The sequence below is a fragment of the Scyliorhinus canicula genome, chromosome 21 (genome assembly GCF_902713615.1).
Source record: "Scyliorhinus canicula chromosome 21, sScyCan1.1, whole genome shotgun sequence".
In the NCBI taxonomy this organism is placed as follows: domain Eukaryota; kingdom Metazoa; phylum Chordata; class Chondrichthyes; order Carcharhiniformes; family Scyliorhinidae; genus Scyliorhinus; species Scyliorhinus canicula.
The window spans coordinates 42,106,163-42,130,256 of NC_052166.1; the positions used below are offsets into that span (position 1 = coordinate 42,106,163).

Sequence of the window (24,094 nt, forward strand, 5' to 3'; positions counted from 1 at the left end):
ATATAGGCTAACCATATCTCTGATAGTCAGCAGTGCCCCTCATGCTGTGCTTTTTATAATGAGACTCGAAGCACATTAGCACAGTGGGTTAGCCCTGCTGCCTCAAGGCGCCGAGGTCCCAGGTTCGATCCCGGCTCTGGGTCACTGTCCATGTGGAGTTTGCACATTCTCCCCGTGTTTGCGTGGGTTTCGCCCCCACATCCCAAAGATGTGCAGGGTAGGTGGATTGACCATGCTAAATTGCCCCTTAATTGAAAAAACTGAATCAGGTACTCTAAATTTATAAAAATAAATGATGAGACTCAATAAAGACACTCATCGGCCTAATTATGTTTAAGTATTAATAACCCTAAACTATATTTTGATGATGTGGAGATGCCGGTGTTGGACTGGGGTGAGCACAGTAAGAAGTCTTACAACACCAGGTTAAAGTCCAACAGGTTTGTTTCAAACACGAGCTTTTGGAGCACTGCTCCTTCCTCAGGTCACCTGAAGAAGGAGCTGCGCGAAAGCTCGTGTTTGAAACAAACCTGTTGGACTTTAACCTGGTGTTGTAAGACTTCTTACTATATTTTGATGAGTCAATTTGGCAATATTCTATTTTTTTATGTTGGTCAAGGTCACTAATACTTTAAGCTAGTCCTCAATGTATCCATCAGCAATCAATTATTTTATGTAGTAAATTAACAGACTGCCAGTAAATCTCAAAATTTAATAGCAGATTGAATGTTACTGAAGGTTCCGGGAAAACCTCGGGATATTCTGATTGGATTGAAATTTGAGGCTTGCAATTTGAATGTCTCTAATTCTCTATTTGAAATTTTCTTGCAGCTGCACTGGCTGTAGTTCATCTTAGAAAAAAAATTATGTTAACTCATTCACTCTTAATTCTCGCACTATTAATTTAGACGCGCACAATTAAGTCTTCTAAACAAAGTGCATTCAGTCGAATTAGCAGATAATAAATCTTTTATAGGAATGCGTCAAATATTTATCAATGACTCTTAGATATCCATTGCTAATGTAGTTAAATTGTTTAGAATGCTGCGTTTGAGGCAACTCGGAGTAGATATCCTGCACAGCATTGTCTCTGATGCCACGGAGCTCCACTTCCTGACTAAATGAAAATGGGTAAAAGCTCTAACTCACGGGGTGGAACTTTATGACTGGGTTGTTGTGAATTTAGATGTTAAATCGTTGAATTTGTGGAGGCTAATTTCAAGAGACACAAACAGGAGGGGCTTGCAAGAGATATATTTGGTGTGGATATATCTTTTGCCGAACCTTTTGTTTGCAACGTCTCTTGTGCCAGAGCTACTGCACAATCAGAGTTGCACATCCCAGAGCAGCAGTTGCCGGGTGCTAGCTTTGTGCTAAAAAAAGTTGATCTGCAACATCAGCGGGCCGCAATCGAATGTCGGTGGTGCCACTGAGAATGTTTAGAAAGTTCCAAGAAAACGTTGGGAACTATAGGTAAAATACAATTCCAGACTACACAACTGCAGCAGGTATGGACATCGTTGAGGCAACCATTGATCTTCATTTTATTAAATGGTTAATATAAAAGTTGAATGGCGTATGAGATGTCATTAAAAATAAATTAGATGCTATCTTCAGCACAATCGGAGTCCATCTGATGGTATGGAAGCTGGATATGAATTCAACAGATAATTAAAAGAAAAAAAATAAGCAAGATGTGGATTTCGATAGTGTCTTCCATACTTCAATAGTCCCAAAATGATTCACAGTCGGTGAAGTGATTTGAACTGCAGTCAGTGTTGTGAGATAGGAAGATTCGCAAAGAATTCCCGCACAGGGGTCCCAAACAGCAAAGCGATAATGACCAGATAGCGATTGAGGGATGAATGTTGATCAGGACAACAGGCAAAACTCTCCTGCTCTTCTTAAATAGTGCCTTGGGGGCCTTCTATATCTAAGGGGGCATACAGGGTCTCAATTTAGTGACTCGCCTGGAAAACGGCACCCCCGGCAGTGCAGCTCTCCCTCAGTACTGCATTGAACTGTGAGCCGAGGTTTCTTTGTGCTCAAACCCGCGGAGACTGGAATCTCAACCTTCTGCCTCAAGAGGCGCGCGTCCTGCCACCGCCCTAGCTGACACATCATTGATACATGAGCAGAATCTTTGCTCCCTCCTTCCCTCTGCATCACCCCCACCTTCGAATATATAAGCGGTGGCTTCACAAAATATATTTGGTAATGGTACACCATATTTAATAATCCAGTGGCGAAATGCAATTAATCTTTGTTACGTAATAAGTTCTTAATGGCGGTTATATTCATGATGTTGGATTTACTGCTTTAATACTGTACTTACAGATGTGCCTTGGCAATATGAGATGAAGCCTGGTCTATCAGTTTTCTGGCTATAAATCTGCAGCATTGCCAGTTAAATAAATGTGTCCTTACCTTAAAAGAAATAAACCCCCAGACTGCGAGCGAAGGATATGCTCACCATAATCATTCTGGCAAATTTCTAAAAATACTCTCCATTGTTACAAATGTTGATTTTTGAAAATAATTTGAATTCCTATTTGTTTTGATTGATAGGAAAAATTGCAACAATAACAAGTTCTGGCTTCTATTACCCTTTAAAGACTGATTTCCTTTTTTTAGTTTGTGAGAAACTATTATGTTTCCCATCGCATATTGCTTCCTGCAATAATATGCTACATGAGTGTAAGGCTGAATGGAACTGAACTGATTGAGACCAAAGCACAGAGCAAACATATGCCATCTTTATGGGGCTGTAGATTTTACATTGTAGCCTGAGAATATTTTATGGTATATAAACTTGCCAATCTACTAAAAATTCTTCCCCTCAAAAGACAGTCAACTCCCAATGCAGCACTTCATGAATACGTGCACTTTACTTACGTAAAGGTATTGACCAGAATTTAATGAATTCACTGTCCATAATAACATTTTGGGACATTTATGAGAGGCACCATAGTTGCTCCATAAATGCAGATTTATCAAAACCAAGGTGTGAGAGTATGAGTGTGTGTGTGCATATTCAGCTGAGAATAGAATTAGCTCCATCTGTGAAGTTTATTGCAGTCAAACAACCTGTTGACACTGATTGAGGTACACTTGAGGACTGCAGGAACCCATTGGACTGTGACCAACATAGGTTGTAGGATCAGGGAAGATTTGGCGTGGGGCAGGAAAGTTTGGTAATTGTAGGAGGATGTGGCATAAAATAATTGAATACGATAGTTACAAATTGTGTTGTATTCATAAGATGTTTCTATTTACTCGACAACGCTCCATGTGCACCCATTTTAGAAGGTGCTATGTCCGTATCTGGTTCAAGGGGAAGAGATGTTATTGCAAAAAGGTAATTTTGTTTCGGTTTAATCTGTTTCTGTTCTTTTTTCCTGGACAGTTTGGCAGATAAGCTCCATTTAAGTCTCCGCCTTTAGCCATAACAAAGTAGCGGTACATATTTCTAAGATGGCACTTAAATGCTAGCAGTTTGTTAACGTACACAATGAATGTGTAAGGACGGTGTTGTCTTGCCCCACAACAGGCCTCTGGTAGGAGCAGCTAATCTGAAAAAGGCACGTCTTCCAATGAAAACAGATATCACAAAATCAGGGCAATTACCAATGTTTAAAGGACAATTGCACTCAAATTACAAGCATGGAGAGGTTGAAGGGTCACTGACCAATTGCGCTTTGTTTGTCCAATTTGGTGTAGCTACTGGTAGCAGGACCTGGAGATTCATATGGCTGGATTCGAAGACAAATGATGACATTCTATACCTGTCAGCTGCTTTTCTGCTTAGTGGACCAATATACCGTATTTAAACCGTTACTTCCACAGTCAGTTCACAAATATTTTTCATTTATTATTTAAATTAAATGGGAAGAAATTGAAATCGGAATGCAGCACTTTGTACTTCACGATAAACGAAATATGTTGGCACTTTTTGTAAAAAGGATGTTCTAGAAGTAAAGCCTGAAGGCACCCCTTCAATCTTAGAATCTCCAAGTTTAATAAATCTTCAACTTTGTTTAGGCACATGAGTAAAGATGACGGATAATGAAATGAGTCTAACCGCAGATACGCAAGGCGGGGGGAGGGGTACAGTAAAGTGAGCAAAATAAAACATGTGAGAGGATTACCTATTTGACAGCCATTAATCCAGTCTTTGCCTGGTTGAATTGTGTAATCATCACTGAATCGTAATTACTTTGTTGCTACATATGCACAAAATGCAAACTGTGGTGGAAAATCACAGTCAAAATATTACCCGGTTGCATGGCGAGATTGTATTCGTTTCAAAAATTCACTGTGCGTTTTAAACTTTACAGTGGAAAGGTTATAAAGCCGTGTCCACGCGAGGCTCCAAATTCAATATTTAGCGTGGTATATCAGCTTTTAGAAATGTAAAAATGGTAAAAGTGGTCGCTGAAATCGCAGCTTGGCAGCCCCCAGGCTGGTCCATTTCATTTTTGTTGTTGATGTTTTTCTTGGCCCACATCTCCAATCCCCTGGGCCCTGATCTCATATCCCCTAGCCCTCGTCGTGATTTCATATCCTCAGCCTGTTCTCTCTGCCTGTCTTGCGAAAATTAAATAATCAAGCACCATCCCTCTGTAAAAGTTTATATATCATGGGATCGTCTACTGATGGGCTGCGATCTAATAAAAGTTGACTGTCTGATTTAAATGCTGTTAAACAAATGCTGAGAGTTGCAAACATTCTGGTTTTTGAAAATCCATCATGCCCTGACGTTTAATAACTTTGTTTGATATACTTTTCAATCAAATCCACGTGTTCCAACGATGATCACCAGATTATAGTGAGGGGGAGGGGGGGCAGAGAGAGAGAGAATTTCAACATTGGTATATAGTGCTGACCTTAGGCTGAAACCTCAGTTTCTAACATGTTCGCAAATCCCACAAAAGGAAGGGCACAACAATTCAGAAACAGTTTGGCTCACACCGTCAACATGGACAGTTGGGCGTCCAGCGCTGAAAGAGTTAAAGAGTTGGGTTGCAAGGACTGGAGCAGTTCCTCGCTCTCAAGCCTGTAAAAGATGATTAATACCGTCATGGTATTTCTCACACAAATAAACACAGAGCCATGAAATAATAACCTCTGCAGGTTGTGTTATAAACACCTATATTGCACCGGTCTGGCCTTCGCTTCTCTTGGCTCATCCTCCAGCCCCTTATTCCCTGAATCGCCAAGCTGTGCAGCAGGCTATAACTGAGATTGTGGAGGTGCTCTCAATACAAGGCCGTTGATCACAAACAGGTTGCGAGGCAACAAGCAGAATTCCAACTTTTTTGGGGGGAGGGGGAGGGGGGGGGGGGGGGGGGGGAGGTAAAAACATCCTCGGTGAAAAAGGAAAAAGATCACCAACACACTTAAAACATGTGCTACTATTTTCAAAAATGCGCGGGATTTAAAATATGTCAGATCACGAAATCATAGGCGACCCCCTCACCTTCTCTCCCCCCCCCCCCCCCAGTAACGCTGGAGGCGCCTGATTCTTATGTGTGAGTAGGAGAGAGGGAAGGTGCTTCTTCTAGAAACCTATCATTCTAAAGTTGCAGCAAGGCAACTTTCCCAAAGTGTAACTCGATCCTTTCTAGGGGCTGGGGGGGGGGGGGGGGGGGGAGCGCACCATTGCTCCAATCTGTTATCCAGGGGCGAAGACTGCCTTTGTCAGAAACCCTGCTCAGGCCCCGAGTTTAAGAACGAGTCAGATGATGATTATCAAACTCACTAAAGCAGGTATGCCCCTCAGCTGTTTTTAATGGTATGAATTAATGTTGGGACCAGATTTATTTAATTACTTTTTTTCTCCATTATATATCATGCTTTAAAAACTCGCAATATTTTGGACCACCCACGATTAAAGCTTCATTCGTTTCCTGACGTTTTGTGATACATGACTTCAGCTACTCAACTGAGACCTAATTGCCTTTTCTGATGCATTGTTTCCTCTTTATTTTTCAGTCGTTTTGGCACGAAGTGCGCCCGCTGTGGCAGGCAGATCTATGCCAGCGACTGGGTACGACGAGCACGGGGCAATGCCTACCACCTGGCATGCTTTGCTTGCTTCTCCTGCAAGAGACAACTCTCCACAGGCGAGGAGTTTGGGCTTGTCGAAGATAAAGTGCTGTGTAGGATCCACTATGACACCATGCTGGAAAACCTCAAGCAAGCAGCAGAGAATGGTAATTGTAATGAGATTACATTTAATGTGGTATCTGTGCCCTCAAATCAGCAAAGAAATGCAACACACACTGTTTCCTTTATCCGTCAAAGGCTACAATATAAGAAGTCAAAGAAATATTGTACTGGGATTGAGATTTCTTTTGGGGTTTTTTTTTGAAGATTGGAGGGCAGATAAAATATTCAATTTGTGAATCGCTGAACCACATTCACTGCTTAATAATTTCACCAAATCAATCCAACCAACATAATGTAAAGCACTTGAAAGAGGTTTGGCTTTGGAGTGTTCTGCTGTCCCGTGGTAGTACATGGTCGTGTCTGGCTGTAATTATTGTTCTGGTCATTGGGTAACATCTAAATGTCTGCTTCTGTCTGTGTTTTGCTTTGTGCTGGCTGGTTTAGCACAGTGGACTAAACAGCTGGCTTGTAATGCAGAACAAGGCCAGCAGTGCAGGTTCAATTCCCGTGCCGGCCTCCCCAAACAGGCGCCGGAATGTGCCGACTAGGGGCTTTTCACAGTAACTTCATTGAAGCCTATTTGTGACCATAGGCGCTTGTTATTATACTTGAATCAGGAGCTGTGTGCGATGGGAATGATTGGAAGGTGGCTTAGTACATTAGAATTCTGTGCTTCAATCAGGAATGAAGTTTATCTGGAGCTGTATGCATATGTAACTTGAAAATGACTATAATAGGTCTCGCCAAAGAGTTAATGCTGATTATGTCTTTTCACGTTTTTTTGTCCATTGCCTACCTTTTTCAAACTTGGTTTTTGCTTGTTCTGGCCTACATACAAACACATTCCTAATGTTGACAATAAGGATGTGCCCACCATCAATGGCAGTTCATGACTGGGTGATAGGACTCATGATTCTATGTGGATAGTTGAGTGCTCTTGTGCCCATGTGGTACTCCACTAAATCATTTTGAGTGGGATTGACAGGAAGAACCAGAAAATAAAACTGGATGGCCAAGAGGTACTTATCCATTTTACTTTGATGGTGTAACTACATTTTCTGTTTCTTCCTTTTATTTGGCTTTTCACTTCGACATTTGTTGAATGTCAATGTTGGGAAATGGAACATTTTTCCACTTTTGGCATTTGGTGTGTATCTCTTTCCTTGCAATGTCCTATCCTGGCCATTCTTGTCACTTGTTGAATTGAGATGGAACAATTTGGTTGAAAATATGGACAGCTTTATCCTGAGGATTTACAACCAGTAGTAACTGAGATTGCCGTAAACATATTTTGATGAGCACTTGGATATGACCAAGATGGGTGAATAAGGTCGAGATACAGAGCAACCATAATGTAATTGATACAACTTCAAAGAGTCTTACTCCTGTTCCTATGTTCCCACGTAATTCACTTGAGACCCTACTGTTGAAAGGACGGTGTGCTAACGTTTCTCTTTTAGCTGGATATTTTAGAAGTATTTTGTTTGGAAGTTTTGGAATTGTTCATAACCTTTTGTTTTGTATATCAAGTATATTTTGTATACCTTTCCAAGATGCAGTAGCTCTTAATTACCCTGAAATAATACTTCATAGCTACTAATATCTAATTTTAATCAACCATATATATTGGTAAACAATGATTAATTAATTATAATCGTTATGGTGAAACAGAAAGATTTAGCACCCTTCCAATGGTTTTTATAAGCCTCGTAATATTACCTTATTATCGTCATAGTCATAGAATAGTACACCACAGAAGGAGGTTATACGGCCTGTCAGTGAACACTGTCTGTGTGGAGTCTGCACATTCTCCCCATGTCTGCAAGGGTTTCCTCCATGTGCTCCGGTTTCCTCTCACAAGTCCCGGAAGACGTGCTGTTAGGTAATTTGGACATTCTGAATTCTCTCTGTGTACCCGAACAAGCGCCGGAATATGGCGACTCAGGGCTTTTCACAGTAATTCATTGCTGTGTTAATGTAAGCCTACTTATGACAATACAAATTGTTTTTTAAAAAGTCTGCACGGTTCTTTTATTTAAAATTGAAAGTACCCAATTATTTTTTTTCCAATTAAGGGGCAATTTAGCGTGGCCAATCCACCTAACCAGCACATCTTTGGGTTGTGGGGGTGAAACCCATGCAGGCACGGGAGAATGTGCACTGCACGGTTCTTTTGAGGAGCAATCCAGTTAGTCCCACACCCCATTGTTTCCCCATATCCCTACTTCTTTTCATGTCCATGTAGATATCCAAATATCTTTGGAATATTACAATTGAATCTGTTTCTACCATCCTACCAGGCAGCGCATTCCAAATCCTAACTACTTGTATAAAAGTAAAATAGTGCAGATGCTGGAAATTTGAAATTAAACACAACAATTGTTGGAAACACTCTATGCGTCCGGCCGCATTAGAACGGATGAAGGATCATCGTGCTGAAGCATTCTCTCTGCAGATACTGCCTGACTTGGGTATTTCCAGCGTTTTCTGATTTTAATCCAAACCACTTCCTCCAATTCAAATTACATTTTTTCCCTGGAACCATTCTAACAAATCTCTTCTGTGCTCTCGCTAAAGCCTTCACCTCCCTCCTAAAGTGTGGTCCCCAGAATTGGACACAGCATCCCAGTTGGCACTGGGCTAGTGTTTTATAAAGGTTTAGCATAACCTCCTGGGTTATTCTGAAATGTGATCTCATTATTATTGTTTCCTATTTCGTTGGTGGGATGGGGTGGGGGTGGTGGAATTTTATTAGCCAGCACAGTAATATATGAGTCATTTTGTAGCACACTGGTATTCTGGCCTTTAACCAAAATGGCCTTGCTGGAAAATCAGTCAAGATCAATGTACTTTATTGAAGATAAGAATGCTTTCATGTTGGAGTTATACTGTCTATTTATGTTGGCCTTACAAAATCATTGAAAATCAAAATGTGCAATCATTTTCTTTTTAATGGTAATAATAGAACTTTAGATTACACTGTTCTTGAGCTTTTATTGGGGCCTCACACAATGTCACCCAATGGCCATTCTGTAGCAGCTTAATCATTCATAATTTCACAATCAGTTGTGATATTGTTGCATTGTCTGGTTATCTATTGTTCATACACCATAAATGACCTTGTGTACCTCCCCCCACCCCACAAAAAAAATAATAATGGGTTAGCCATACAACAGCGTGCATTTATATAGCATCCGCAATGTAGTAAAATAATCCAAGGCGATTTATCTTGCAACAGCTGGGACACCAAGCCAGAGAAGCAGATTTTAGGATAGATAATGAGGTAGATTTGATGGAATGCTTTTAAGGTGGAGAGGTTTAGGAAGGAAATTCCAAATTGGGACCTGACAGCCGAAGGAACAATAATCAATGGTGGAGCAAGAAAATTATAATAATCTTTTATTGCCACAAGTATGAAGTAACTGTGAAAAGCCCCCAGTCGCCACATTCCGGCACCTGTTCGGGAAAGCTGGTCCAGAAATTGAACCCGCGCTGCAGGCCTTGTTCTGCATCACAAACCAGCTATCTAGCCCACTGAGCTAAACCAGACCGAATAATAATCGCATGTTGTCACTAGTAGGCTTAATGAAGTTACTGTGAAAAGCCCCTAGTCGCCACATTCTGGCGCCTGTGCGGGGAGGCCGGTACGGGACTTGAACCCGCCCTGCTGGCCTTGTTCTACATTACAAGCCAGCTGTTTAGCCCACTGTGCTAAACCAGCCGCTTTATGGATGTGCAAGAAGACAGAATTGGAGGAACAGAAAATCTTGAGAGTTGTAGGGCTGGAGGAGTTGGAGCTAGAAAAGAGAAGATGTCATGAAAGGCTTTGAAAAGCAATTGAGCGGAGTGTGGGATGGAGATGAGCCATGTTAGAGAGTCTTAGAAGTAGGTGGTCTTGCTGATGGAGAGGATGTGAGGTCTATCCAATAATCTCCTATAGTCTTTGATTCTTATCTTCCTGTAGGGCAAAACAAGCAAAAGCTTACATTTGTTTTAAATTGTAGGAAATACTCACCAGGTCAGGCAGCATCTGTGGGGAGAGTCAGAATTAACGTTTCATCTTTCAAGATCTTGATGACAAAATGATTTTCCATGGTCCTTGAGATTAAAATATTAAACTCATTTTGGTGGATCATAATTCCCACCAGCAGAAGGAGACGGGGTGGTAGCAAAGTTAAAATGGAGGTACCAGTTCCTGCTTCCCCATCCTGTTTCCCAGGCCCTTTGCCTGATTAGGGCAGCCAGCCTCGTTAATCAATGAAAATCAAGATCATATTCCAATTTAAGTGCCTATTGGGCAGCATGTTCACTCTGTTCAGTAAAGCCTGGCAGAGAAACCAAAGAGGCCATTCCATTTCAGTGCCGTAATTCATTTTCCAGAACTAGCAGGAGAGCTCCTCTGAGCTCTGCAGGAATAATGTGGGATTCGCCTGCCAGGTTACTTCTGCACACCCTTTCCCTGATTGATCCAATTCCTGCCTGGTCATTGGTCTCTGAGCTGCCTAATATTGTGTCAGATTGATTCCCAATGAAGTCTGGCCCTGAAAGTGGACTGAAGCTCTGACCGGCAAAATTGAGCACCCAGTAGCACATCCTGCCAGTCAACTGCCTGACAGGTAAAGTCCTGGAGCTGGAGTAGACCATTTGAGTCCTCTCAAGCCTCTTCCACCATTCAATTGGACCATGGCTGATTTATATTTAATACCTAAATAAGCCAAATACTGCAGATGCTGGTATCTGAAACAAGAACAAAGGACGCTGGAAAACCTCAGCAGGTCTGGCAACATCTGTAAGGAGAGAAACCGCCAGAACGGCAGGGAAAGGGGTGTTAGATTTTAAAGTGTAACTGTGAGAGATTGCAACGAAATGTAGCAACTTTAAAAATAAAAGATAAGTTTGGGGTGTCGGTCTTGGTCTGCTGCAATGCTCCAGGCAATCCTGGGGTCAGCTAGAGGAGTACCATCTCATCTTCCGGTTGGGCACATTGCAGCCCTTGGGACTCAACGTTCGGCAGCTACAGATTGAGACCTTTCTCCTTCATCTTAAACCCTTTTAGAAAAAAATCCCAAACATCTATTGCCTCAATGCAAACCGCCCCTTACCCTCCCCCACACCAAGCCATCTGTCTTTTGGTCTTAAAGTTGTTACATTTTGTTGCAATCTATCACAGCTACACTTTAAACTCTAGCATTCTCCCTCCCCAGTTCTGATGGAGAGTCAAAAGGACTCAAAATGTTAACTCTGTTTCTTTCCTTACAGATGCTGCCAGACCTGCTGTGTTGTTCCACTTCCTCTGTTCTTGTTGCACATTAATGCCATCTACTTGCCTTAATTGCATATCCTTTAATATCCTTGTTGACAGAAACCTCTATTTCAAACTTTCCAACTGAGCCTCTTGCTTTAACAGTTTTGGGAGAAAGAGTGTTAAGAACCCCACTGATGTTACATAAGAACATAAGAACTAGGAGCAGGAGTAGGCCATCTGGCCCCTCGAGCCTGCTCCGCCATTCAATGAGATCATGGCTGATCTTTTGTGAGCTCAGCTCCACTTTCCGGCCCAAACACCATAACCCTTAATCCCTTTATTCTTCAAAAAACTATCTATATTTATCTTAAAAACATTTAATGAAGGAGCCTCTACTGCTTCACTGGGCAAGGAATACCATAGATTCACAACCCTTTGGGTGAAGAAGTTCCTCCTAAACTCAGAATTAAATCTACTTCCCCTTATTTTGAGGCTATGCCCTCTAGTTCTGCTTTCACCTGCCAGTGGAAACAACCTGCCTGCATCTATCCTATCTATTCCCTTCATAATTTTACATGTTTCTATAAGATCCCCCCTCATCGTTCTAAATTCCAACGAGTACAGTCCCAGTCTACTCAACCTCTCCTCGTAATCCAACCCCTTCAGCTCTGGGATTAACCTAGTGAATCTCCTCTGCACACCCTCCAGTGCCAGTATGTCCTTTCTCAAGTAAGGAGACCAAAACTGAACACAATACTCCAGGTGTGGCCTCACTAACACCTTATACAACTGCAACATAACCTCCCTAGTCTTAAACTCCATCCCTCTAGCAATGAAGGACAAAATTCCATTTGCCTTCTTAATCACCTGTTGCACCTGTAAACCAACTTTCTGTGACTCATGCACTAGCACACCCAGGTCTCTCTGCACAGCGGCATGCTTTAATATTTTATCGTTTAAATAATAATCCTGTTTGCTGTTATTCCTACCAAAATGGATAACCTCACATTTGTCAACATTGTATTCCATCTGCCAGACCCTAGCCCATTCACTTAACCTATCCAAATCCCTCTGCAGACTTCCAGTATCATCTGCACTTTTCGCTTTACCACTCATCTTAGTTTCATCTGCAAACTTGGACACATTGCCCTTGGTCCCCAACTCCAAATCATCTATGTAAATTGTGAACAATTATGGGCCCAACACGGATCCCTGAGGGACACCACTAGCTACTGATTGCCAACCAGAGAAACACCCATTAATCCCCACTCTTTGCTTTCTATTAATTAACCAATCCTCTATCCATGCTACTACTTTACCCTTAATGCCATGCATCTTTATCTTATGCAGCAACCTTTTGTGTGGCACCTTGTCAAAGGCTTTCTGGAAATCCAGATATACCACATCCATTGGCTCCCCGTTATCTACTGCACTGGTAATGTCCTCAAAAAATTCCACTAAATTAGTTAGACATGACCTGCCCTTTATGAACCCATGCTGCGTCTGCCCAATGGGACAATTTCTATCCAGATGCCTTGCTATTTCTTCCTTGATGATAGATTCCAGCATCTTCCCTACTACCGAAGTTAAGCTCACTGGCCTATAATTTCCTGCTCTCTGCCTACCTCCTTTTTTAAACAGTGGTGTCACGTTTGCTAATTTCCAATCCACCGGGACCACCCCAGTGTCTCAAAACCACCAAGGATAACTTGAAACACTGGTTCTTATTGGTGTATTTTTGATTGGAATTGTTGGAGGGAAGAAATGCTCAGAGTCAATTTGCGACCGCGTGGTGTTGGTAAAACTTTTGTTGATTTGAAAAATGGCTGTGTGCACACAGGAGAACAAGAAGCTGCTGCTGCCTTCAGCTCACATGAGTCGGTTCTGATTTTTACAGGGATTTTATGCATATATATTTTAAGTTCGTTCACCGTTACAGATAAGCATTCACGTCATTGATCAATTTCATATAATACAATCTGACCAGGAGGTATCGTTAGAGATGTTTCCTGAGCCCCTTAATGGGGAACCTATTTACTCATACAATGGGTTTGCAAGTTACTAGGTCATTTACAGAATGTTCCCCTTAACCTGAAATAATTCACCTCAGGAAGAAGCAGTACTCCGAAAGCTAGTGATTCGAAACAAACCTGTTGGACTTTAACCTGGTGTTGTAAGACTTCTTACTGTGCCCACCTTAGCCCAATGCCGGCATCGCCACATCATGAAATTATGCCGTTAGTTCTTGATGAGGCGTTAATGGGTTTGTATTCCCTGCTCTGGGTAGAACAATGAATCTCCTGCAGACAAGCTGGGGTCGTAGTCTTGTGACGTGGGTTCCCCGTTATTATTATAAAGTCCTGTAAGATGATTAAATTATCCTGAGTGCAGGTTTCTGGCTGATCCACCAATTTACCCTTTGCCTATCGGTTTCCTTTCCCCATGTGCTGCTTTTAACCTCGAACATCGTTTTATTAATATATATATTATTTTCTCGCTAACATAATGTGAGGAACAATGTACAACCCAGTGAGGAATGTGTGTCAGCAATTAAAAAAGAATATTTATTAAAGTAAAAGCAAAGAAAAAAACTTATGACAAAAGACTAATATACACTACAGCACTTTAGTGTATGAATAACTAAACACATCATTTTGTCTGAAGTTATCTCTTGTTCCCAAAATATACCCACATTCCCTGAATTCACTTGAGGCACCTCTTTCCCAAGCAACATCCAATTTTAGTAACTCTATAGGTCAAATCCAGTTAATAGTTACCACACAATACTAAACCTGGGAAAACATCTCTTCCTGGCTCATCTGTGCCTTTTTGAGGAGAATATCTGAAATCTGCTGTGGCTCTAAATGTTAGATGGAACAGGCCTCTGTGGCTTCACAGAGGGAACTGGCTTGTCTGGCCGTCAGGTGGAGAACTAGCCACCTTCCCATTGAGTGGACTAGAGCGGTTATATTGTTCAGTCGCTTTGATATTCCCATCTGGATTCTGCTGTCAACTTTGCTCAAATTCCTTGCCTGTAGAAGTTACCATTTGCATAGCCTCATTGATCTCTGGTAAACGATATTTCCGATATGGCCATTTGCACCTCAATGCTAATGTTGTTACTGGGCAAATCGCAACTCATAATTCCTCTACTGTATGCTAGTGTTGTTACTTTCCTGTTATTTTATTTTTATCTCATGTTCACTGTTAATCTCATTAACCTCCCACATTCCTTATACGAATTCCACATTTCCATTACCCTTCTGTGGAAAAACATGTTTGTTTTGGGCACTGCAAAGTAGTTGGGACCATGAAGCTGCAGCCAGGAAGAAATTGGAAGCAGTGTAAATTTTGTCACTTATATTATGTGTGTGTCGCTGATGCTTGCTTTATCCAGTTTCCCAGGCTATCTCTGCAGTGTAAAAGATGCTTTAGCTCTTCATGAGTTTATCCCTGGAGCATTCAATTCAGGCTTTCTGCACTCTGCTTCCAAGTGACAAAATAGACAAGCCTAAATGAATCTTTCTGGTATCTTCAAGGATATTTCTGCAAATCTAGTCCTTTCTCCATATCACTGCTTGTCTTCAATTCACCGCATCCTTCCTAATGTCAGGGCTTCCTCATTGACTTCCCCGGCATTTTCTTACCTATGTTCTCCCGCGTGCATCAGAAGGCAATTTTATTCTGCCTCTGAAACAACAAAAAGAAAACCATTTGTAGGGCATTTAATCAAACAATGTAAGACAGGCCCACAACCCAGGCTTGCTCTGGCCTCCCTTTCAGTTACAGTGGGATAATGGGAAGCGTAGAGCAAATGCCAGTACATTTGGATCAACAAATGTTTTTGTGACAAGAGTTTCAGAAAGACCAAGTCTGTTTTCAATGAGTGAAACCAACAATAACCCCACGAGTTGGAGACTGCTATTCGTGGAATATAGATGTAATGTTGCATTTATTCACTTAAAAGAAAAACAATGTATTCATGCTAAGTAATGATTCATCTAGATTCTTTTGAACCTCTCTTTTTCTTAGATTTTCACTGCTCTGAATATTATTCCCTACCTGTGGGATTATCAGTGAAGCTCCCAGTTACCCCCACTCTGTTGAATCTGATACCAGCTCCGAGGTGCTTTGTTAAAGTTGTTTCTTTGAGTGATCGCCCTATCATTTGTTTTTCCTTTATCCCAACGGGGAAGCATTAACCCTCTGCTTTGTGTTGATGGCACAATTGAGAGCAAGCGTTACATTTTTTGCACTAACAGTGCCAACTATTAATTTATTTTTTAAAATTGAGGATTAGGTGGAAGATCATTATTTGGAATGATAATGAGCAAACTCAGTCCTAGAATTTTGCATTAGCCAAATAAAACAAAAGAACAGTGGTCACTTCCAGTAGATATTTGTGTTTTTTGATGCTTTGGTTCATAGCCTTCTCAGGGCTCCTTGCAAAATATTAAAATCACTCCTAGCAACTTGCCCTTTCCATGTTGAGAAATAACCCTGGAAATAATTCTGTTCTGCTCTTTCCCCTCGAGAGCCTGGGTTCAAAATCAACATGTACTGACGGGATATCTCTCTTCACTAAATCTTTTGTGCTCTCATTTTCCAAAGGTTCCATTAGAAATAAGGTTAAACGGGCAGCACAGTGGCCTAATGGTTAGCACAACTGCCTCACGGCGCTGAGGTCCCAGGTTTGATCCCGGCTCTAGGTCACTGTCCGTGTGGAGTTTGCACATTCTCCCCGTGTCTGCGTGGGTTTCGCCCCCACAACCCAAAAATGTGTAGAGTAGGTGGATTGGCCACGCTAAATTGCCCCTTAATTGGAAAAAATAATTGGGTAATCTAAATTTAAAAAAAAAAGAAAAAAGAAATAAGGTAAAACTATTTTACATAGGTTCTACAGGGCATGAATACAGAGCACTAACCCTTTTACAGAGGGGCAGCATGGTGGCACAGTGGTTAGCTCGGTTGCCTCAAAGTACCGAGGATCCAGGTTTGATCCTGGCCCCGGTTTGCACATTCCCCCTGTGTCTACGTGGGTCTCACCCCCACAACCCAAAGATGTGCAGGATAGGTGGATTAGCCACACTAAATTGCCCCTTAATTGGAAAAAAGAAAAAGTGAGTCCTTTAAATTAAAAAAAAACCTTTTAGAACCATTTCATGTAGAATTGTCTCCATCGTTAAGTTATTTAGCTGGTTACTGATGAATCGCACAGTGTCCTGAGGCTTATGTGAGCTACATTGTTGTGTTTTGCAAAACAAACTTTACGCAGCACTTTGACCTAGATGTAGATCTATATCATACATAATCTGGCAGCACTTGATGCTGACATTGGCTGAAACATGTGTTCTTTGCTCACAGCCCTTTACTTTGAGTAAAACACTCACCTCCTCTCTCTACCCCTCACAGAATCACAGAAAATACAGTGCAGAAGAGGTCCTTTGGCCCATCGAGTCTGCACTGACACATGACCTACCTACTTAAACTTATTTTCTACCATAGCCTTGAATGTTGTGACATGCTAAGTGCTCATCCAGGTACTTTTTAAAGGATGTGAGGCATCCCGCTCTACCTCCCTCCCAGACAGTGCATTCCAGACCGTCACTGCCCTCTGGGCAAAAAGGGCTTTCCTCACATTCCTCCCAGATCTCATGCCCCTCACCTTGAACTTGTGTCCGCACTTGACTGACCCTTCAACAAAGGGGCACAGCTGCTCCCTATCCATCTTGTCCATGCCCCTCATAATCTTGCATACCTCGATCCGGTCACCTCTCAGTCTTCTCAGCTTCAATGCAAACGAGCCAATGCAAACATCCACTCTTCATAACTTAAATGATCTATCCCAGGCAATATCCTGGTGACTCTCCTCTGCACCCCCTCCAATGCAATCACATCTTTCATATAATGTGGCGAGCAGAATTGCAGACAGTACTCCAGTTGTGGTCTCACCAAAGTTCTATACAACTCCAAGGTGACCTCCCTGCTTTTGTAACCTATACCTCGATTGTAAAGGCAAGTGTGCCATATGCCTTTTTCACCACCCTATTAACCTGCCTTCCCGCCTTCAGAGATCCATGAACAAACCAGCCACGTTCCCTTTGTTCCTCGGAGCTTCCCAGTGTCATGCTGTTCATTGAATATTTCCTTGTCAAATTTGTCCTTCCAAAGTGTATCACCTCACACTTTTCAAGGTTAAATTCCACTTATCTGCCCATTTGACCATCCGGTCTATATCGTCCTGTAACCCAAGTTACTTAACCTCACTGTTAACCATCCAGCCAATCTTTGTGTCACCCACAAACTTACTCATCATACTGTTCACATAGTCATCTATGTCATTTATATAAATGACGAATAATAGGGGAACGCAGCACAGATCCCTGTGGTACACCACTGGACTCTGGCTTCCAGTCACTAAAGCAGCCGCCTGTCCTCACCCGCTGCCTCCTCCAACAAAGCCAATTTTGAATCCACCTTATCAAATTATCCTGTATCCCATGTACATTTGCCTTCTTTTTAAGCCTCCCATGTGGGACATTGTCAAAGGCTTTGCTGAAATCCATATAAACGTCATTGCCAACATTACTCTCATCTACACATCTGGCCACCTCCTTAAAAGATTTAATCAAATTGGATAGACATGCTGACTATCCCTGATCAAACCTTACCTCTCCAAGTGGAGGTAGATTTTCTCCTTCAGCATTTTCTCTAATAGCTTCCCTCTCACTGTCATGAGACTTACTGGTCTGTAGTTCCCTGGCTTGTCTCTACAACCTTTCTTAAATAGTCGGACCCCATTAGCTGTTCTTTAGTCCTCTGGCACCTCCCCAGTGACCAGAGAGGAATTAAAAATTTGGATCAGAGCTCCTGCAATCTCCTCCCTCGCCTCCCATACCCTCAATGCTACAATTCTAACAGATGTATTGTATAGTATTGTTATGACCCCCTCGGGGGGGCCACGGACTATTCTCAATAAGATTTCCAGTCTTTACAACAGAATATGAGCTCCCCAGGTAATTGGGGGCGGGGTTTCCCCTTAACAAGGGGAACCTCTCAGTATAAAAACCCTGACCTGGGTGCGGGTCAGGGAGGGTGGCCTGCGGGGAGAGGAGTTGTTTGCTGTGTAATATTGTGTGTACCAAAATAAATCAATGTTCATTCCCTTCCTCCCGTGCTTTCCTGCATCTTTTCAGTTGGATTTTACAGTATCTCATTTCAAACAGATGCTAATAGAACCCTTAAAGAATCAATCATAGATGAGACATTTCTTGAATAGGATATAACGTTTCTTCAGAATTTGTGACACCATCGATGCTTAATTAATATTAATTGTATTTCATTATTTCCACCTGCCCTCAGGTGTCTACAAAGAAAAGAGGTGAAAACTGAGGGGTGGGGAGAACACGGAGTCCAGTAAGCTAGGTTGCTACATGTTACACAACATTAGGTGGATCTCTAATTCCTCACTTACAGCGAAACCTACACAGTGTGCCCCCAAGTTAATTGACCACGGGCTTATCGCAATACAGTACAATCAAGTAATATGATGCATGTCCTTTCCAACATTAGCAAATGGATAGACATCAGGATTGAGAACCCCATTGATTATTTCCCTAGAAGCATTGCAAGTTTAGATCCACTAATCCCACACAGGAATCAAATCTGAACCATTCTTTATTATAATAATAATTTAAAAAATCTTTATTCTCGTCACAAGTAGGCTTACATTAACATTGCAATGGTTACTGTGAAAAGCCTATAGTCGCCACATTCTGGCGCCTGTTCGGGTACACTGAGGGAGAATTCAGAATGTCCAATTCACCTGACAAGCACATCTTTGGTGACTTGTGGGAGGAAACCGAAGCACCCGGAGGAAACCCACTCAGACACAGGGAGAGCGTGCAGGCTCCGAACAGACGTGACTCAAGCTGGGAATCGAACCTGGGACCCTGGTACTGTGCAGCAACAGTGCTAACTGCTGTGCTGAGGATACATGAGGTCCACGCCGAGTAAAATAAGAAACAAAGTTTTATTTACACAAACGATATGTACACTACCTGGTAGATCTCTACCAGGTTCCTATTCTGGTTGGTGCCTTGCTGCTCGACCTTTTATACATCAGTTAATTGAGAAACTGCGCCCCTAGCAGGGGAGCTCATACTCCGCAAGGAGCATGGGGAAGACAAGCATTCCCACCTCGTAGGTCCGCTGCGGGATATTACACCTTCCATGTCCTTAAGGCTCAGTAACGTAGCACAAGGTACATTTACACATTGAATCATTGAGGAAATATATTTCATGGTTTAGTGTGCAAAATATCAAAAAAGGCTTTTGTTCAGGACATCTCAAGAGAGGGAAAACTACCAATGTATCTCAGTCTGGCCCTCCTCCATTTCTCCTGGCACTTTCGCATGGAGTACTGTTCGCATTAAAATCACACAAGAGTCCACAGTGTCTGGACTCCCAATGGAAAGAGGTTGACCAGAGGCAAGAGCCCAGGAGAGAAGGAAATGGTGAAAAATCAAGGCAAAACAGTAAATAGAAAAGAGACTTGTGTTCACAAACATAAGTATATACTGTTTAACCAGGCCCAAACATAGCTACAGTTTGCTAAATATTTCTTAGATGTCATGGCAATAGAGATACATTGGCCAGTGCCTAAATCCACAGTCACATTCATCTTGTAAACTGATCCCACCCAGACGTCTCTTCATTTGATCTCCTAAAGGCACCATTTTAAAGCAAGGATAGAAATCTAGTTGCACGCCTTGCAACCAATACTTTGAATGAAGGTAATGCTCTTCTACATAATTACAGTTTGAGGGGAAATGGCTAGATGGACTGCAATGGTCTATTCCACTCAATGTTTCTGTTGTAACTTGCCTGGATCTTATTGGCTGGGGATAATTTGAATATGAACTCTCCCAATGAAGGTGGTGGGGGTGGGGCGTGGCAATCATTAGCAGTGCAGGTGTATAAATAGAGTTGGCCATTGTGGGACCAGCTAGAGAGGGAACCAGCAGTGAACTGCTGGCACTGTGTACACATTGCTGTAAATAAAGTTACTTTCTGTTTAACTCTCCAAACTCTTGCTGGATTCTTCGTGGCCCTCACAAAGTTACCAACTTCACTTTAAGTGTTTTCAGTGAATTTCCACATTAAGAAAGAGATCACTGTCCCAAATTAAATTGAATATAATTCTATGATAATAGCAGGGGAATATAATGACAAAATCCTAACTTATAACAATTTTAAAAATATACTTTATTGAAATTAACAATTGAAATCTCAGAGCAATTACAAAATGACAAGAGCCTTCAGCCATCACCTTTTGCTCCCCCCCCCCTCCCCCGCCATCCCCAGATATTGCAAATTGGCATCTTTCCTCCAAAAATGAAAGAATTTGGATGTAAATAGTGCCTTTCACAATCTCAGAATAACCCAAAGTGTTCTATTTGCAGTGAAGTACATTTTGAAATTGCCCTCCTGAAGGAAATATACTGTTGGAGGTGACCAATGAAAGGATTGACTGATTTTTGTCAGAGGTTTGAGATTTTACTGAATCCAGAGTTCTTCCTCCACTTGCGTACCCAGTCCTTGCTCCCCATTCTCCCCAGTGTTGTCCGTACATCGAATGGAAGCACCCAGTAAAGGCGCTTGTGGTAGGATCCAACTGAGGAATTTGAGCATCTTAAGACTTGTTTGTGTACCTGCCCGATTTATCTTACTTGAGCAAAGAAATGGGACAAGAATTTAAATATACTGTCAGTTCAATATGCACCCATTATTAATAAATGTTCAGCAGGGCATTCTGGTGTTTATTATATGCTCAATTAATGTTGTAATTAATTTTTATTGAAACTGAAAATTAAGTAAATCTGGTTTAGCTGGTTTAGCTCACTGAGCTAAATCGCTGGCTTTTAAAGCAGACCAAGCAGGCCAGCAGCACGGTTCGATTCCCGTACCAGCCTCCCCGGACAGGCGCCGGAATGTGGCGACTAGGGGCTTTTCACAGTAACTTCATTGAAGCCTACTCGTGACAATAAGCGATTTTCATTTCATTTCATTTTCATTTTCAAATGATAAAATGCGGGCACAAAGTGATGTTTTATTACTTCAATTAAGAGATTTATCAATTTGTTTTATACATTGCTTTCAAGTTAATTTCTGGTGTGTTAAAACCAAATGGTTATTGCACACGGAGAGCAATAGGTGCTAATAATACCCTTTAACAGAGACATGTTTTGTTGCTTGATTACAGTACCAGTCACCCCATTTATTTGGAAGGATTTGTTTTGTATATTTAGGCTTCAGGGGAATTTGCTTCATTTGATCATATTGCTTGTAAATTTAGAGTTCATTGTTGCAATTATTTTTTTCCAGAACTGTTCAGTCCATTTTATTATTTTAACGTTTGACAACTGCCTGTGCTTCTTCATTTTGAAATGTGTGTTGTATCATAGACTCGCTGCCAAAAAAACAAATTGCTTGTCGATGGACAATATCCAGCAGTCTAGTGTCAAATACAAAACTCTGAAAGAAGCTGGAAAATGGAAGTAGTGGGGTTTTGACTAGTCAAAGTAGAGATGGGAATGGTGTTGAGGATTACAAATCTCCTGCAGCAGTTCTCTGAGGGTTAAACAGTCTGAGAACTGCCCCACATTTTTTTTATGTATTGTGGTAAACTTCTCTTTTTCAGATTTTTTTTTATTATTATGTTCTTTTGGATGTCTGAAAAGCTTAAACCAAGCTACTGAGAAATCATATAGTTAGATTGTGTTTTCCCGATTATGGAGTGCACAATCTCTATATCTGTAAGTGCACATTCTACTTGTGTAATCCTTCACAGCAAGTTAGCCGAGCCAAGGCTTATGGTCACCCATGTGGGTAGTAAGTATTGTTGGAGTATAAATAATTGAAACCATACATATTCCCAATTTTTCAGGCAGGATCACCTGACCCACAAGAATATTTTCCGACAAGATTATATGGAGTAAAGTAGGAAGAATGTCAGACCCAGTGACAGGCCCGTAGCTCCAAGTTCCGTTATTGAGCCAAACTGGCAGATATTAAGAATAATAATCTTTATTATTGTCACAAGTAGGCTCACATTAACACTGTAATGAAGTTACAATGAAAATCCCCTAGTCGCCACACTCCGGGTTCGGGTACATAGAGGGAGAATTCAGAATGTCCAAATCACCTTACAAGCACATTTTTCGGGACTTGTGGGAGGAAACCGGAGCACCCAGAGGAAACCCCCGCAGACACGGGGAGAACATGCAGATTCCGCACAGACAGTGACCCAAGAGGGAATCAAACCCGGAACCCTGGTGCTGTGAAGCAACAGTGCTAACCACTGTGGTAGCGTGCCATTCATCAGTACACTCGAGTCCTGCAGACTCACACCTCAGATTACCTGGTCCACCATCTTAAGTTTTGACATTCTATCATTGGGTGTGTGACACCACCTTGACATGGGATCCATTTACTAACCTTCCTTCCCAAGAAAGATAGTTGCGAGTTGCAACTACTAATCTTTTCACAGTAACTTCATTGAATCCTACTCGTGACAATAAGCGATTTTCATTTCATAATCACTCTGCAGGATTGATTTTGGCAGAAGTGAAACCTATCAAAATAAGTAAATAGCATACATCACAGATCACACATTTATCCTGTAAATCCTCCAGCTGGAGGTGCAGAGCTGTATTCATTTAAAAATCGAGGCTGTAAGAGCCACCAGACTGGAGTGTCTGGGGCTAGGTTAAGTGGTTGGCCATTTAGGAATAAGATGGTTGCAATATCTTTCTTCATTCGGAGAATTGGAATTCTTTGCCCCAGAGAGCCTTCATGCTCAGTTGTTGAGTACATTCAAGACTTGAGTTCAATAGATTGTGGAGCACTTAAAGAGATCAAGGGAAATGATGATAGGACAGGAAAGTAAAGTTGATCAGCCAAGATCTTGTTGAATAGTACAGAAAGCTTTAGGAGCTGTGTGCTCTACCCCTTCACCTATATCTTATGGAAGGGTTTTATTTCTCTGGCTTGCCGTAAACTTTTTTTATTACATTTTTAGTTCGCAGATCAGTGCAGAAGTCTATCACCATATTGTGTATCTGTAAAACTTGGTAAACTTTCATGAAAATCAATGAACAATGTGATTTAATTTTTTACTCTGCGATCTTGCATAAAGCCGCAACTGGTCCTACATACTTGGGCATAAGAACATAAAAGAGTCTGGGTTTTTTTCTGATTATGTGATGCAACTACAACCCAGAAAAATCCTTAAACGTTTTTAAAAATAAATTTAGAGTACCCAATTATTTTTTTTCCAATTCAGGGGCAATTTAGTGCGGCCAATCCAATTAACCTGCACATCTTTGGGTTGTGGGGATGAAACCCACGCAGACATGGGGAGAATGTTCAAACTCCACACAGACAGTGACCCGGGGCTGGGATTGAACCCGGTTCCTCAGTGCTGTAGGCAGCAAAAAACTTCTTAAAAGTGAATGCGATCAGTGAAATTATTCAGTAGCGTTTGGGATTACAGCCTTTAGTTGTGTTCTTTTAGTTGTGTAAAAGAACACAACTAAATTCTGGGACATCCAACAAGTATTTATGTCCTATTCATCTGTAGCAGAATGGTAGCTCCAAGGAACGACTGTAGTTCTG

General features: G+C 41.6%; 1 protein-coding gene across 1 annotated transcript in view; it reads left to right on the top strand.

Annotated features, from left to right (window-relative positions):
- The window catches only part of lhx6 (LIM homeobox 6), a 71,460-nt gene that overhangs the window by 20,828 nt on the left and 26,538 nt on the right, over nt 1-24,094 (top strand). Inside the window, exon 5 of the mRNA XM_038782375.1 lies at nt 5,995-6,215. Coding sequence (XP_038638303.1) covers nt 5,995-6,215 — 221 coding nt within the window. The remainder of the gene's footprint in view (nt 1-5,994; nt 6,216-24,094) is intronic.